At 49.1% G+C, this 16713-nt stretch overlaps 1 protein-coding gene across 11 annotated transcripts in view; it reads right to left on the bottom strand.

Annotated features, from left to right (window-relative positions):
- Positions 1–14692, bottom strand: part of DENND3 (DENN domain containing 3) — a 59358-nt gene extending 44666 nt beyond the window's left edge. For 4 of the 11 annotated variants that reach the window (XM_019931948.3, XM_019931951.3, XM_033842745.2 and 1 more), the window contains exons 1-5: positions 14410–14688; positions 4251–4530; positions 3631–3746; positions 1643–1785; positions 1311–1422 (exon numbers count right to left, since the gene is read on the bottom strand). In XM_019931948.3, coding sequence (XP_019787507.1) covers positions 1311–1422; positions 1643–1785; positions 3631–3746; positions 4251–4530; positions 14410–14511 — 753 coding nt within the window. In that variant the 5' untranslated portion in view covers positions 14512–14688. Of the gene's footprint in view, positions 1–1310; positions 1423–1642; positions 1786–3630; positions 3747–4250; positions 4531–14409 lie in introns of all 11 variants that reach the window. The other 7 variants (XM_019931947.3, XM_019931949.3, XM_033842746.2 and 4 more) reach the window with 5 other exon arrangements.
- Between the last annotated feature and the right edge of the window lie 2021 nt (positions 14693–16713).

The raw sequence follows: 16713 nt of genomic DNA, 5'->3' as shown, positions 1-16713 counted from the left end.
GGATGAATACAGTGAAACTGACTTGACATTTACTGTACATTTCAAGACGTTTATTTAATAGATGTCAGTTTTTTAAAAAGGAAGCATCCCACAATTAAATGAGTTTGGAAATCGCTGAGTCAAACAGGTTTCATCACACAGCTTAGCTGTCTGACATGTTACTCGACAAAAGGGGAATGAGGTCTTTCTCTAACTTTCCTTAACCCTGAAACCTCCCATTAAAAATAGGCAATAACATTTGAGAACAGTGTTTCACAGAACTCAGTTTAGGAAACGCTTCTCTATCAATTAAATAACAGAATGGCACTGTGAATAACGACGACAACAAAAAAAAAAACCAGTTACTTTTTACTAACCACACTGGACAGGAGAAAACATTAACGAGTTAAATATAATACCCGATATTCCAGACAAAAAAACAAAAGGGAAATTTGTAATTTAAGTAAATTTTGTGTTTTCTGAATAGCAAGTAATTAACATGTTAACCACTAAAGGGGCCTATTACTAGCTCAACATCTATTAATCATGAGCCACTCAGCAAAACTCAGGCCTAAATATTTGACTTTAGACCGATAAATTTTATTGTTAAATTATTAGAAAATAAATTTTCAGAAAATAAATTTTCTAATTTATTTCTAGTTTTCTGACCTTTGGAAACAGTGTATAAAATGCTTCTGTAAGGAACTTGAGAAGCATAATTTAAACAAAGCTAGAACTTAAAATCATTTAAAACATTTCAACCATCTTCATCGATGTGGTACATATATACAATGGAATACTACTCAGCCATAAAAAAGAACAAAATAATGCCATCTGCACCAACATGGATGGACCTAGAGATTATCATACTAAGTGAAGTAAGTCAGAAAGAGAAAGACAAATACCATGTGATATCGCTTACATATGGAATCTAAACTACGGCACAAATGAACCTATCTATGAAACTGAAACAGAATCACAGACACAGAGAACAGACTGGTGGTTGCCAAGGGGGAAGGGGTTGGGGGAGGGATGGGTTGGGAGTTTGGGGTTAGCAGATACAAACTGTTATATATAGAACGGATAAACAACGAGGTCCTACTGTATAGCACAGAGAACTATATTCGATATCCTATGATAAACCGTAATGGAAAAAAATATTTTAAAAAATGTATATATATGTATAACTGAATCACTTTGCTGTACAGCAGTAATTAACACAACATTGTAAATCAACCGTACATCAATTAAAAACAAACGAATAAACCATCTTCATCATATTACTTTTACAATTTGCAAAGAAAAAACAAGACAATTCCGGATTTAATTACCAAATGGAGTGGTCCAGGAGGCGGGCTAGGTATTAAAGACAGTTTTGCAGCAAAATCTTTTATATGATTGTCAACTTCGAAATCTTTACAGATCTTCAGATGAGTCAATAAACTGAAATTGAAAGAAAAATCAAATCACCAAATAAATCTGAGAATCCAATGGTCATCGTCTGCATTGCCGATCAAGGCTGAAATCTCTGTGTCAGGAGTTCCGGGAGTTTACACCAACAGGAGAAAGATGTGGGTGTGAGACCGCAGAAGCCTGGCTGCCCAGGGCGGGGGGCGTCTGGAAGGGGCATAGGCAAGCTTTTCAGGGAGTGTGTGCAGCTCACCAGGAGAGGCAGTCCTTGAGGGCGTTGTAATAGGGGAATCTGGAAACCACACACACGGCAAAGGGCACGAAGCAGCCGGCCGCACTCCGGCCCAGACCTGACGCCTCCCAGCGCATCTTGCCGTTGTAGAAACAGTACTCGTCCTGGAGAGAAAGCAACAGCGCGTCACCTGCCGACCCCGGCAAATCCCAGTCTCCACTGTCGATGGTGCCGGCCTCTCCAGACAGAAAGGACACTGGACAGGGGCTGGACAGCTGTCCTCAGCACGGCTGGCCACTCCCACCCGTTTCACTGCCACGTGCCAGCGAGCTCCGGCCTCTCCACCAACACCGACGGGGCCCCGTGGGGAGCTCGCTCTGTCTGAGTGAGGTGCTGGGGTTACAGAGATGGGAAGACAGGTCCCTGCCCTGGAGAAGCTCGCTGCCTTCAGTGAGAAGGAACCATGGTTAGAACACAGTGAGACACAAGAAGGGGCTCTGCTTAAAGAGTGAAAAGGCAATATTCAAGAGGGCCTGGGAGCCAGGTGGGCATCACGGGCCAGAGGAGAGAGCAGGAGGTGCCTCGGCCCGTGATGGGGGGACCTCAGGCGGAAAAGAATACAGCAGTGGGGTTTCAGAAGGCACAGCTCTCTGCACAGCTTACCAGGGGCACAATGTGGAGGCCCCACCACATATGCAGGAAAAAGCGTGATCTGAAAAGAGACACGCACCCCAATGTTCTTAGCCGCACTATTTACAGTAGTCAGGACATGGAAGCAACCTAAGTGTCCACTGACAGGTGAATGGATAAAGACGTGGTGGTACATGTATACAATGGAATACTACTCAGCCATAAAAAGAACGAAATAATGCCATTTGCAGCAACATGGATGGACCTAGAGGTTATCATACTAAGTGAGGCAAGTCAGAGACACAAAGACAAGTACCATGTGATACCCCTTATATGCGGAATCTAAAAAGATGAGACAAATGAGCTTATTCACAAAACAGAAACAGCCTCACAGACATAGAAAACAAACTTATGGTTACCAAATAGGAAAGCAGGGAAGGGATAAATTAGGAGTTTGGGATTAAAATATACACACTACTATATATAAAACTCATAACCAACAAGGACCTACTGTATAGCACAGATATTCAACACCTCGTAAAAACCTATAAAAGAATCTGAAAAAGGAATATATATGTATAAATATGTATAACTGAATCACTTTGCTGTACGCTGAAACCGACACAACATTGTAAATCAACTGTATTTCAATAAAAATTTTAAAACTACATTAAAAACATATGTTGGGCGCCCAGGTCCTCTGGGGCTGAAGTAGGCGGCCAGTCACCCTGTACCTTATGGTCCATCACGTCCCCTACAGACTCCCCAAGGCCAGCTGGTTCACACACAGGGCCCTGCCCAGAAAACACTCCCCAAACGCGTGATGACTGAGTCACCCTCTCAAAACCTCAGCCCAGGCACCTGTCACACGTGAAAGGTGAAAACAACCCAAAGGTCCACCAGCTGAGGAACAGAGAAGCAGACCGTGGTTTACACAGACCGTGGAATATCACTCAGCTACTGAAAGGAGTGAAGCGCTGACACGGGCCCCAACGTGGACGAACTCTGAAAACATCGCGCTAAGTGAAAGCAACCAGATACAAAAGGACGCGTGGAGTATGACTCCACTCATACGAAATGTCCAGAATGGGCAAACCCACAGAAGCAGAGAGCAGATGAAGGATGGCCGGGGGCCCGGGGGCAGCAGGGCCTGGGGAGGCATCGCTGATGAGACAACTCCGCCTTTTGGGGTGACGAACATGTTTTGGAACTAGACAGTGGTGAGGGCGGCACAACACTGTGAATGTGCTTAATGCCGCTGAATCGCACATGTTTTAATGGCTAAGAGGGTGACTGTCATATTATGTGCGTTTCACTGCAAAAGAAAAAACCCCACAGCCTAGACCCAGTTTCAGAGGGAAGCTGGGGGGATCACGTACGTGCAGGGGTCGGTAGTACTGGGCCACCACGCCGTGGGTTCTATTGCCGCAGACATCAGTCAGCACCAGAAAGTGGACACAGTCCTCCTTGGGCTCAGAGGCCACACACACGCCCCCTGCAGGCAGAAAAAAGAAAGAAGGAACCTCATTCTGGCCACGTGGCAGCCACCATGAGGCCTGGGCTACCCATAAGCGACAGGATACGTCCCTCTCTGTCTGCTGTGGCACTCTGACGGCCAGATGCGCTAATCCTTCAGGCCGTGCACCACCTGCCTCGATCCCTCCCCCTCAGCAGCAATTTCTTTGCTGGCACTCTGTGCTCTGAAGACTTTGTGACGGATCATGGGAACAGGCCCCCAGACAGACCCTTCAGGGCACACCTGGGGTGGTAGCTATTTCCTGAGCCCCGTGGGGAAGGGGGTGTCCCAGCCTATCCAGGAGAGCAGGAAATCGCATCAATTCCTCTGCGGAGCCTCCAGACAGGTCCTTCTGTCAAGCCCTTAGTCTGAGTTTTCTACACCAGGCACCTGAACATCTCTCAGTGAGAGAAATGCAGCCGGAACAAAGCCCGCTCATCAGCAGGAACTGGCCAGTCTGGGAAAAGGTCGGCCCGTGCGCACCTGGGAAGCAGAGCTGCGGCAGGGCGAGCAGGTCCACGCCATTGGGGATGCCCACGTCCTCGGGGTCCTGGCCCCTGGGGCCGCCGGGGTGGCCCTTCGAGGGCTCCGCCTTGGGCCTCTCTCTCTTCTTCCGGAAGGAGCGCCTCCTGGTCTTACCCAGCGTCACACAGTTCACGCCGGCCGGCTGACTGTCCTCCTTAGTGACAAACGGAGGCACGAAGACCGACAGGACCTCCGGATCCAGAGAAGACAGGCTCTTGACTCCCTTTTTCTGGGCGACCTAAAGCAGGTGGAAATAAGAGTCACCGCAGCGGTGCCAGCTTTGCTCTGTCCGACCCTCCCGTCATAGCAAACCCCCGGTGAGTTCTTTTTTTTTTTTTTTTTAAGAAAGTTGTCAGGCTTTATTATTATTTTTTTTTTTTTTTACATCTTTATTGGAGTACATCACGTGCCTGGCTTTTCCCACCAGCAGCTCAAGATGGTAAGGAACTGCTTTTAGGAAATCTCAGGCCCTACACTCAGCGAGTGACGGACCCCCTCAGAGCCTGGTCCTTCAGCTGCTAACAGGGACGCCATGACTGGCCCCTTGGCTCCAAGGCTTGGTTCAGGGCTGGCACCGCGATGGAGACCTGGGTTCAGATCCCAGCGCTGTGGGAACCACGGCAGCAAATTACTTGGCCCCTCTGAGCTTCCCTTTCGAGAGGCGAGTGCAGGGACTCACAGGTCAAGTGCTCAGCCCCCGTGGGCCCCCAGGAGGCCCCCCGCCCCATCCCCTTGGAGGCTGGTGGGGACGGCGAGCCCCAAGAAGGGCTCTGCATCTTGTCAAACCCACACGGGCATGTTTGCCAACACGTGCCCGCCTCGCCAACTGGGCCACCACGCACATTAGTTCTGTCACCTCCGGCCTGGGAGGACACAAGGAGGAGTGAGGAAGGGCCTGATGGACACAGAGAGCCACGTGCTCCTGCCAGACCATCCCAGCATCTGTAAAAAGGGCTGCTTAGCCTCGTTCTTTTTTTTTTTTTATTTTTTGCGGTACGCAGGCCTCTCACTGCTGTGGCCTCTCCCGTTGCGGAGCACAGGCTCCGGACGCGCAGGCTCAGCGGCCGTGGCTCACGGGCCCAGCCGCTCTGCGGCATGTGGGATCTTCCCGGACCAGGGCACGAACCCGTGTCCCCTGCATCGGCAGGCGGACCCTCAACCACTGCGCCACCAGGCAAGCCCTCAGCCTCAGTTCTTTTAAACTTCAACCTGGTCCAAGATTTTTTTAACCTTTTATCTTTTCCTTCTTCCCCAAATATCATAGGTCACCTTCTCTTTTTCTTTCTAGTGAGTCAGGACTAAACAAACACTGGTGCCAGGTTGATTTCAGATCTTCCAAGGAAGGTACTGATATTATGAACTGCAGTCTGTCCACGAGCAGGAAGGGCTGCCAAGCCAGGTAAAGACAGAAAAGAGCAAAGCAGGATTCTCTGGGTGTAAAAGACACAGAAGGTAAGAGGTGGCCGTCAGGGTGGGGAGTGGGTAACCTAGGGTCTTTGAGGACCCTAGAAATGGCATCAGGAAGAACACCACCGTCACCAGAGAAATGTGGCCTTGGCTGGCAGAAAAGGAAGAGCAGCATCAACATTTTGGTAAGAATCAGGGGCACCAACAGGGGACTATTACACTTCAAAGCATATCTACAATGACAGCATTTTCAGTCAGTAGATACACTCTAAACTCAATACGCTATTTTTATGCAATTCAGATAATGGTTTCTTTATATTTGGGGGAAAAAGTTAATGCCAGCAGGAACCAACACCAAACATGGGAAATCCCTACTGCTGTGTAATTTAAAAACCTTTTGTGTATCATGCACGAAAGGAATCCTTTTCTTTACTTGTATGAAACCTCTTCTAAAACTTTCCTATCAAAGTCCAGCAGTTCGGACCTAATTCTCTATGAAAACATGCTCATCTATTTCCTCCGCACATGAGATGTTACATCCACAGAGACTGGGCGATATCTCACGTCACTGAGGGACAGCTCTTGGTATAAATTACAGAGCAGCAAACGAGTTCCCTCACTGATCGACCCCTTTTCCTGAAACTTCCCAAGGCCGCCTCCTTTCTGCAATTTCACCTCTCCAGCCTGCTCCTTGGCAGCCCCCTGCAGACAGACCCCCAGGGCCAATCCTTGGCCCCCGTCCTGCCTCATGCAACAGCCTGCAGGGCAGTCTCTACACTCCTGTGGTTCCAGGTATGCACACAGGGACAGCTCCCAGGGTTCTGCCCCCAGGGGTGGGGCCTCTGTGCCATCCCAGCTGTACCCAACTGCCTCCCAATATAGGCGGTGAGTCCCTTAAACTTAGTTTGAAAAATTAAGCCCACACTTATTTCCAAAAACTTGATCATCCACCTCTCTGCTCCTCTGTGGACAGGATGACACCACTCGGGCATTTAGACCTGGACTGGCGCTATGGCCCCTGACGCCCCATCGGGAAACCCACATCTCGACGGCGGGCCGCAGAAAGGTCTCTGAAGAAAGCCCAGCTGCTGCCCCATCTGCACCACGTTTGCAAACCTCTGGCTCACAGTAGGTACAGATTCACCGTGAACTAATCTTCATGGTTGCTGCCGAGAGAACAGCCCCACCTCCTCCCACCTGGCCCGACGTCCACTCTCCCAAAGGGGGACGGGGGGGGGTCCCACATCTAAAGAGCACACATGACTCGTCCCTCACCTGCCACAACAGCGGTGGCTCCAGCTGCCCGGCGCCAGCCTCTTACCCCAGCAAACCAGCCCTGCAGACCCATCTCTGCCCCTCAGCCAGACCTAAGAAGTGTGTTTGTTTCTACACATTACCATCCTCACACATATTCCCGTGCAGGGATCACACGGTGCATGTGTCACGTGACAGGCCGACCACCTGCACTGGCTGTGCACCTGGCAGCAGGCCAGCCTGCTTGCAAAGCCAGGGCGCCCAAGCCACTCACGACTGAAGCCCTCAGTCATCTCAACACATGCGCCCTTGTCACGACGCTGTGCTTCTCCCTGCCCTTCACTCTGCCTGGCACGTGCCCTGCCCCCTCCTCACCCCACCTCCTCACCAGCGACCCCCCCCAACACTCATTGGAGGGGGCGTTTCCTCACCCTGCAGCCAGGGACACACGCCTCCTCCAGCCATCACGCCTGGCTCATCATCTCCTAGAGCTTCACCATCCGGAGTCGACCTCCCCATCACCTCCTAGAGCATCGCTGCCCGGCACAGTGGTCCTACATCGCCTTCAGAATGGCGGGCTGGGCTGAGGCAGGGATGGTGTGGCCCTCCTCTCTGCAGCCCCACAGTCCGCACAGAGGATGGCTCTGAGTGGATGCCGTTCCTCCATTCCCACCCTGGCACTCGTGATGTCTTGGAGGTATGCTCAGTCCGCATGGAAAATTGGTCATTACGGTAAAGCCAATGAACTCCGTAATTCCCACTAGCTACCTTTAGTCACTGAAAGTGAGGTGGCCACAATCCAGCCAACCTGGCATTTAGCAGTTCATTACACATCTGTCTTTTTTTTTCCTCCGAAATGGAAATCCCTGTTGTCTTTTCTGATTGGATAAGCAATACAGTCTCATTTTTAAAAATTATAACAATATAGAAATAATAAAAGAAATAATGATAGAAAGGGAATGGCTTCCCCATAATCCCATGACTCAAAGGTAATGTTCTAAACAGCATGGGATACATGCTTCCTATTTTTAAAATGTATACATAAATATAACTTTTTCATAAACACAATTATATTTAAATGATTTCATTAGATTTTTTCCCCATTTAACCATACAGTGTGCTGACTCTCCTGTTGACACTTTAGCATGTCCCACTGTGTACAATTCAGTACCACCCCTGCCCAATCCCCTTCCGATGGACAGCTGGGTTGCTCCCAAGTCTTCATCATACTAAACAACAGGCAGCAATGAGGTCTCACCCAAATACACTTGCACACGTCTGACTCTGTAATTAGAATAAACTCCTAGGTATTTTATTCTTTTCGTTGTGATGGTAAATGGGATTGTTTCCTTAATTTCTCTTTCTGGTCTTTCATTGTTAGTGTATAAGAATGCAAGAGATTTCTGGGCATTAGTTTTGTATCCTGCGATTTTACCAAATTCATTGATTAGCTCTAGTGGTTTTCTGGTGGCAACTTTAGGAATAAACCTACCTAAGGAGGCAAAAGACCTGTACTCAGAAAACTATAAAACACTGATGAGAGAAATCAAAGATGACACAAACAGATGGAGAACTATATAGCATATTCTTGGACTGGAAGAATCAATCTTGTGAAAATGACTATACTACCCAAAGCAATCTACAGATTCAATGCAATACCTATCAAATTACCAATCGTATTCTTCACAGAATTAGAAAAAAAATGTTACAATTTGTATAGAAACACAAAAACCCCGAATAGCCAAAGCAATCTTGAGAAAGAAAAACAGAACTGGATGAATCAGGCTCCCCATCTTCAAACAATACTACAAAGCTACAGTAATCAAGACAGTATGGTACTGGCACAAAAACAGAAAGATAGATAAATGGAACAGGATAGAAAGCCCAGAGATAAAGCCATGCACATATGGTCACCTTATCTTTGATAAAGGAGGCAGGAATGTACAGCGGAGAAAGGACAGCCTCTTCAATAAGTGGTACTGGGAAAACTGGACAGGTACATGTAAAAGTATGAGATTAGATCACTCCCTAACACCATACACAAAAATAAGCTCAAAATGGATTAAAGACCTAAATATAACGCCAGAAACTATCAAACTCTTAGAGGAAAACATAGGCAGAACACTCTATGACATAAATCACAGCAAGATCCTTTCTGACCCACATCCTAGAGAAATGGAAATAAAAACAAAAATAAACAAATGGGACCTAATGAAACTTAAAAGCTTTTGCACAGCAAAGGAAACCATAAACAAGACCAAAAGACAACCCCCAGAATGGGAGAAAATATTTGCAAATGAAGCAACTGACAAAGGATTAATCTCCAAAATTTACAAGCAGCTCATGCAGCTCAATAACAAAAAAACAAATAACCCAATCCAAAAATGGGCAGAAGACCTAAATAGACATTTCTCCAAAGAAGATATACAGACTGCCAACAAACACATGAAAGAATGCTCAACATCATTAATCATTAGAGAAATGCAAATCAAAACTACAACGAGATATCACCTCACACCAGTCAGAATGGCCATCACCAAAAAATCTAGAAACAATAAATGCTGGAGTGGGTGTGGAGAAAAGGGAACACTCTTGCACTGCTGGTGGGAATGTGAATTGGTACAGCCACTATGGAGAACAGTATGGAGGTTCCTTAAAAAACTACAAATAGAACTACCATATGACCCAGCAATCCCACTACTGGGCATATACCCTGAGAAAACCATAATTCAAAAAGAGTCATGTACCAAAATGTTCACTGCAGCTCTATTTACAATAGCCCAGGGACGGAAACAACCTAAGTGTCCATCATCGGATGAATGGATAAAGAAGATGTGGCACATATATACAATGGAATATTACTCAGCCATAAAAAGAAACGAAATTGAGCTATTTGTAATGAGGTGGATAGACCTAGAGTCTGTCATACAGAGTGAAGTAAGTCAGAAAGAGAGAGACAAATACCGTATGTTAACACATATATATGGAATTTAAGAAAAAAAATGTCATGAAGAACCTAGGGGTAAGGCACGAATAATGACACAGACCTACTAGAGAACGGACTTGAGGATATGCGGAGGGGGAAGGGTAGGCTTTGACAAAGCGAGAGAGAGGCATGGACATATATACACTACCAAACGTAAAGTAGATAGCTAGTGGGAAGCAGCCGCATAGCACAGGGAGATCAGCTCAGGGAGGGTGGGAGGGAGGGAGACGCAAGAGGGAACAGATATGGGAACATATGTATATGTATAACTGATTCACTTTGTTATAAAGCAGAAACTAACACACCATTGTAAAGCAATTATATTCCAGTAAAGATGTAAAAAAAAAAAAAAAAAAAAAAACGACAGTATGGTACTAGCACAAAAACATAAATAGATCAGTGGTACAGGATAGAAAGCCCAGAGATAAACCCACAGACCTATGGTCACCTAATCTATGACAAAGGAGGCAAGAATATACAATGGAGAAAGGACAGCCTCTTCAATAAGTGGTGCTGGGAAAACTGGATAGCTACATGTAAAAGAATGAAATTAGAACACCACCTAACACCATACACAAAAATAAACTCGAAATGGATTAAAGACCTAAAGGTAAGACCAGACACTATACAACTCTTACAGGAAAACATAGGAAAAACACTCTTTGACATAAACCACAGCAAGATCTTTTTTGACCCACATCCTAGAGTAACGAAAATAAAAACAAAAATAAACAAATGGGACCTAATGAAACTTAAAAGTTTTTCACAGCAAAGGAAACCATAAACAAAACCAAAAGACAACCCTCAGAATGGGAGAAAATATTTGCAAATGAAGCAACGGACAAAAGATTAATCTCCAAAATATACAAACAGCTCATGGAGCTCAGTATCCAAAAAACAAACAACCCAATCAAAAAAGGGGCAGAAGACCTAAATAGAAATCTCGCCAAGGACGACATACAAATGGCCAAGAAGCATATGAAAAGATGCTCAACATCACTAATTATTGGAGAAATGCAAATCAAAACTACAATGATGTATCACCTCACACCTTCAGAATGGCCATCATCAAAAAATCTACAAACAATAAATGCTGGAGAGGGTGTGGAGAAAAGGGAAACCCTCTTGCATTGCTGGTGGGAATGTAAATTGATACAGTCACTGTGGAGAACAGTATGGAGGTTCCTTAAAAAACTACAAATAGAACTACCATATGACCCAGCAATCCCACTACTGGGCATATACCCTGAGAAAATCATAATTCAAAAGGACACATGTACCCCAATGTTCATTGCAGCGCTATTTACAATCGCCAGGACATGGAAACAAGCTAAACATCCAATGACAGATGAATGGATAAAGAAGATGTGGTATACATGTATATACACACACACACACAATGGAATATTACTCAGCCATAAAAAGGAATGAAATTGGGTCACTTGTAGAGAAGTGGATGGACCTAGAGTCTGTCATACAGAGTGAAGTAAGTCAGAAACAGAGAAACAAATATCATATTAATGCATACATATGGAATCTAGAAAAATGGTACAGATGGATGAACCTTTTTCCAGGGCAGGAATAGAGACGCAGATGTAGAGAACAGACACGTGGACATGGCGGGAAGGGGAGGGTGGGACGAACTGGGAGATTAGGAATGACATATATACAGTACCATGTGTAAAATAGCTAGCTAGTGGGAACCTGATATAAAGCACAGAGAGCTCAGCTCTGTGCTCTGTGATGACCTAGATGGGTGGGATGGGGGGGGGGGTGGGAGGCAGGGGATATAGTATGCATACAGCTGATTCACTTCATTGTACAGCAGAAGCTAACACAACATTGTAAAGCAATTATACTCCAATAAAAATAAAATAAAATAAAAAGAATAAACTCCTGGAAGAGCAATCCTGGGCCCCAGAGGGTTCATATGTTACTTTCTGATACATGTTGCAACTGCCCCTCACCCCGCCCCCCCACCAACCTCCCACCACCCCAAAGATGATGTCCATTTCCACAGACTCCGCCCAGGGTAGCTTCCTGCTCTTCCCTCCCAGACACTGACTTACTAAAAAGTAAAAAACCACAACACTCTAATTCATGTGAGGCATTGTTAGATGACATAATGGCATTGATCTTCACTATAGGATTGGCTGTCATTTGTGAAATAAAACAGAAATAGATTCTTTAAAAATGCTCTAGAAGAGTCCAACACAGTTGCCAGTAGCCACATGTGACTATTTAAATTAATATTAAATGAAATATAAAATCCAGTTCCTCAGTGGCACTAGCCACACTTCAAACACCCAGTAGCCGCATGTGGCCAGCTGCTACCATACTAGACGGTGGAGGTGAAGAACACTGGCTGTCCTCATCTGCAGTGTCTGTTGGACAGTGGTGCTCTAGAGATGGAAAGCCAGGATGCTCTCTCCACCCAAACACATAAAAACGTGCCTTCACCCACAAGATTTACGCCAGTGACCTACACTGTGAAAGGTGCTCTGAGCGCTTTTCCACCACCCTGTGATGGATTTGTGACGGATCCCTTCCCATCTCTGTGTTTCGTCTCCACAGCAACCAAGGAATAGAAGGAAATGTAACTGACCACAGTAATTCACTGGGGATGGAACTGTATTTTCCAATTCTTTGTCACTAACCTCAAAGAAACAAACACCACCCCATCTAAGGAATAAATAAAACATAAAGTTAGGACACTAGACTATCCTAACATCAAGCTGGCTATTTCTCATACCTCTGGGCTTCTGTTTTCATGTGTCACCAAATAGGAATCCCTGAATCAGAGAGAAACGGTGACTTTTCAAAGTAAAATTAAAAGTTATTTAAAAGCCTTGGACATTCAAAGTAGAACTGCTATAAAAATAAAACTGAATAAATGATATCCTATGTTTCATGAATTGTAACAGTAACGTAGGTCTTACAGTGAGGCTGTTACTCCATTTCACAACACTCCTCCTTCTCCTGCTCCTTCAGCTGTTTTTCCCTCCACCCTCTGCCGAACCCCTAACAGAAGCAGAGTATAGAATAAAGAGGATGATGGCTAAAATGCGGAGTGGCCGACTGCCCACTCGACTTGGGAAATGTCGCAGTCTGTTTAGTTCAGGAAAGTACCACGGTAAATATTCCGGATGATTCATCCTCTTCTCATCACGGCAACGAATAGACATGCTGTGATCACCCAAGAAGCAAGATGCCCAACTGTGGAGAACACCAAAACTGAAACCAGGTCATTTCCTATCAGAAGGAAAACGAGGTAATGCCATTTGGCACGGAGAGGCAGGGAGACAACTCAACTCAATCCACAGGGTCAGAGGAGGCAGAGACCAAAGGGGGACCCAGACGTGATGGGGGTTCGCGGAGTGAGAGGGGGAGGGAAATGCAGAAATCATCGAAATTGGCCTTATACTAAAGCCAAGGCGTAGAGACCACCGAGACATTATCAGACATTTATCCGGGTTAACTTTGCAACATTTAGCTTCTCTTGGTGATGCCCAGTCAACCCTGCAGCCTTAAATACTCAAAATGGCTTTCTCTGCCTCTCCTTGCTGTCGTCTGGAACCAGATGAAAGGACCTGTCCAGATAACTAGGCAGTAGAGTCGGGAACTCTCCGAACACACCGAGCACCACCACTAACCAGAGAAAAATGATAGAGCCCCAGACATCTAGGCCAAGGGAAAGAGAGGGCCACAGACCCACTCCAAAGAAAGCCAGGGTTCCGGAACTAAGAAGTGAGAACACAAGGAAGAAAAAAGGAGAATGTCCCAAGCTGCGGTCCCGGAGGAAGGGACGCGAGCCTGCCACTTTGGCTGCCAGGGTGCAGAGCGGAGCACAGGTGGAAGCGGGCTGCAAGTGTTTCACAGTGAAAAACAGCTCGTTTCATCGCATACCGACTAAATGGAGAACATATAAAGGCGGTCCTTACATCTCACCGAAAATATCCTTATGCTGTGCCTAGAACAGCACCGGCCCCTAGGAGACCGTGAATCTGTGGAATGAGTGAAATCATTTAATAGCGGACAAGGATTCGGTGCTGGAGGCCGCGGAACCCCAGGCGGCCCAGCCGCGTCTTCACCTGACCCAGGTGGGCGTCCTGAGACAGAGAAGCCGAGCGGGACGAAGCGCTTAGGAAGCGGCCCGACGGACGCGAGCTTCTCCATCACACTTCATCGCGGTGCGACTCCAGCGGTGTCACCCGAGAGGTGCTCCCGGAGGGGAGGGGAGGGGAAGGGGCGGGAGCCCCCAGCCGGCTGCCACTCGCGACTCCACCGCGGCTGCGAGGACAGCTGCTGCTCTCGCCCCAGGAGGCTGCAGGTGGCCGGCCCGGCCGGACCTCTGCGCAACTTCCCCACCCCGCGGACGCCCGGGGCTCCATGCGCACCCGGGGGGGTGCGCTGGGCCCGACCCCGTTCCCCGGCCGCCCCGCCCGCGTCTGTGTCCCCGCCGGGCCTTACCTGCTCGGGGCCACGGAGGCTGTCCCGGGGGGCCCCCAGCAACGCGCACAGCTCCAGCAACCCCGAGGGCAGCGCCAGGTACTGCGGGCCGGCCTCCGCCATGGCTGCTCTGCGGCCGCGGCCGGCTGGGCGTACCCCGCCCGGGCGCCTCGGGCCACCCGGCCCCGAACCCGCGTCCCGGCCGCAACTTCGCCCGCCTCCCGGCCCAGCGCCCGCGCTAGCTGCAGCCGGCCTGTCCGCTGAGAGCGCCGTCCGCTGGGCGGGACGTGAGGGGCGGGGCCTGAGCGGCAGCGGAGCCTGAAGAGGCTGAACGGAGAGGGGTGGGGCCTGGCGGGGCCGGGCTCGGGGCCCGGCGCGAGGTCGTCATTTCCGAACCGGGCCGGCGGCCTCCGGCGCGTGCGCGGCGTCTGAGCGCCCAGCCCCCTCCGTCGGCCCAACCTTTCCCTGCCGGCAGCCCCCTCCTCGGCGAACCGGGGAAGAGGTGGGCGGGGTCCTCAGGTGGCCCAGGGGGGCGCCCAGCCTCCGGGGCCGAGGGTGCCGGAATCACCTGCTCTCGCAAGCCTCCGGGCCCAACCTTGGAGGGACTAAGGCCGGGGGCGCCCCCTGCCGCCGCCGACTCCAGGAAGCCCTCCTGCGAGCAGGGCCGTGGCGTTGGCCGGTTGTGGACGGCAGGAAAGGCCGGTGGGCATAATAGCTATGCCCGGTTAACCTAAGACTGGCCAAGTCTGCTAAGAGGTTGAGTAAAGTTCAGCAAGAAACAGGGTGGGGTGGGCGCCGCTAGACTAGAACGCGGAGAGCGCAGGACTGAGGAGGGTCCGAAGATGGACAGGGTCCTTCCCCGGCCAGCTGCAGGCCTGGCCTGATCCCGGTAGACCGTGGGCCTCCCCAGCCACAGGCTGGGGCCAAGAGGCTGGTTTCCGTGCCTGGTCAGTGGCACAGAACTTGGAGGGGACGCCGGCCCAGTGCTAGCTCTGCTTCCCAGCCGACGTTGGGCAGTATCTATACAACCGCGTTAGAAATGATACCAAAGGAACTTTCCTAGTTCCAATAATCTATGATTCTTTTTTTAAAATCTGAAATGCTTAATAATAATGTCAAACAATAACTACAAAGCAAGGTCAAAATGAAAGCAGGGTTGGGAGGTGTGGATCTGGAGGCCAAAGGATTCCTTCATCCTTTCCAGCCTGGTGAGGCCCCCACTGACTGCAGCCTGACTCACACGGGACCTGTGTTTCACTGTTAAGTCATCTAACGATCATGAATCACAGCTGGTTCCCACTCAGGTCTGGAGGCTGCCCAGCATCCCTGGCTCTCATAGGTGAGCCATGACCAGTAGTTGCAACCACTGACTTCAAAAGGACAGATTTTGCTCCTAATGGTCTAGCTCTCTCCACGCTGTCCTGGTTGTTGGCAGCCTTGGCAGAGGGCAGGGTGGAGTCTGTCACCTGAAAATCTGCAGTGCCCAGGAGAGAGACTCACAGATGCCACTGGAGGCTTGAGCAGCAAGGCCTTGGGCTTGCAGGGACCTGGGCTGGCGTCTGCCCCCCTGTGTGACAGCCAAGCTCCTCAACGCCCCGAGCTTCAGCTGCCTGTTTGTTCAAACACTGCCAGGTGTGGCCAGGACGCAGGAGGTAGACACTAGGCCGCTGTCTCGGTGAGGACCCAGTGAGGTTCAGGCAGGAGCTGGTGTGCCTATTCCTCCGAGAGGTGCAAGGGTTTAAGGAAGGGAGCTCCAGGATTGAGGTGGGAAGTCTGGGGCCTGCTGTGGGCGGGGCTATGGAATTCCCCTTTTCTGGGCCTCCCTTTCCTCATCCTTAACACTGGAGTAGGGGCCAGGTGATCTCAGAGGGGCTCCTAGCTCCGCGCTCTTGCTTTTTAATAAGTCCCTGTTACTCATTCTGCAGGGACTTCCAAAGTGCCTGCAGTAAGATTTGCCCCACCCTTGAGAGTGCTAATGGATTGGAGATAGAAGTGCAATCAAAATCCCAGGTGGGGCTTCCCCGATGGCGCAGTGGTTGAGAGTCCACCTGCCGATGCAGGGAACGCGGGTTCGTGCCCCGGTCCGGGAAGATCCGTGGCTGAGCCTGTGAGCCATGGCCGCTGAGCCTGCGCGTCCGGAGCCTGTGCTCCGCAGCGGGAGAGGCCACAGCAGTGAGAGGCCCGCGTACCGCAAAACAGAAAAACAAACAAAAATCCCAGGTGGTGTAAGGGTCACGTAGAGGCTGATGATGCACTTGAGGGGGAAGGGAGGAGCAGACCCTAGCTGACGAGCCCGCCGCCCAGGTGGGTGTCACTGCTGCACAT

This window comes from Tursiops truncatus, chromosome 17 (assembly GCF_011762595.2).
Source record: "Tursiops truncatus isolate mTurTru1 chromosome 17, mTurTru1.mat.Y, whole genome shotgun sequence".
NCBI lineage: Eukaryota > Metazoa > Chordata > Mammalia > Artiodactyla > Delphinidae > Tursiops > Tursiops truncatus.
Note: the sequence above shows the minus strand (reverse complement) of the source record. Positions and strands in the feature narration are given on the sequence as shown.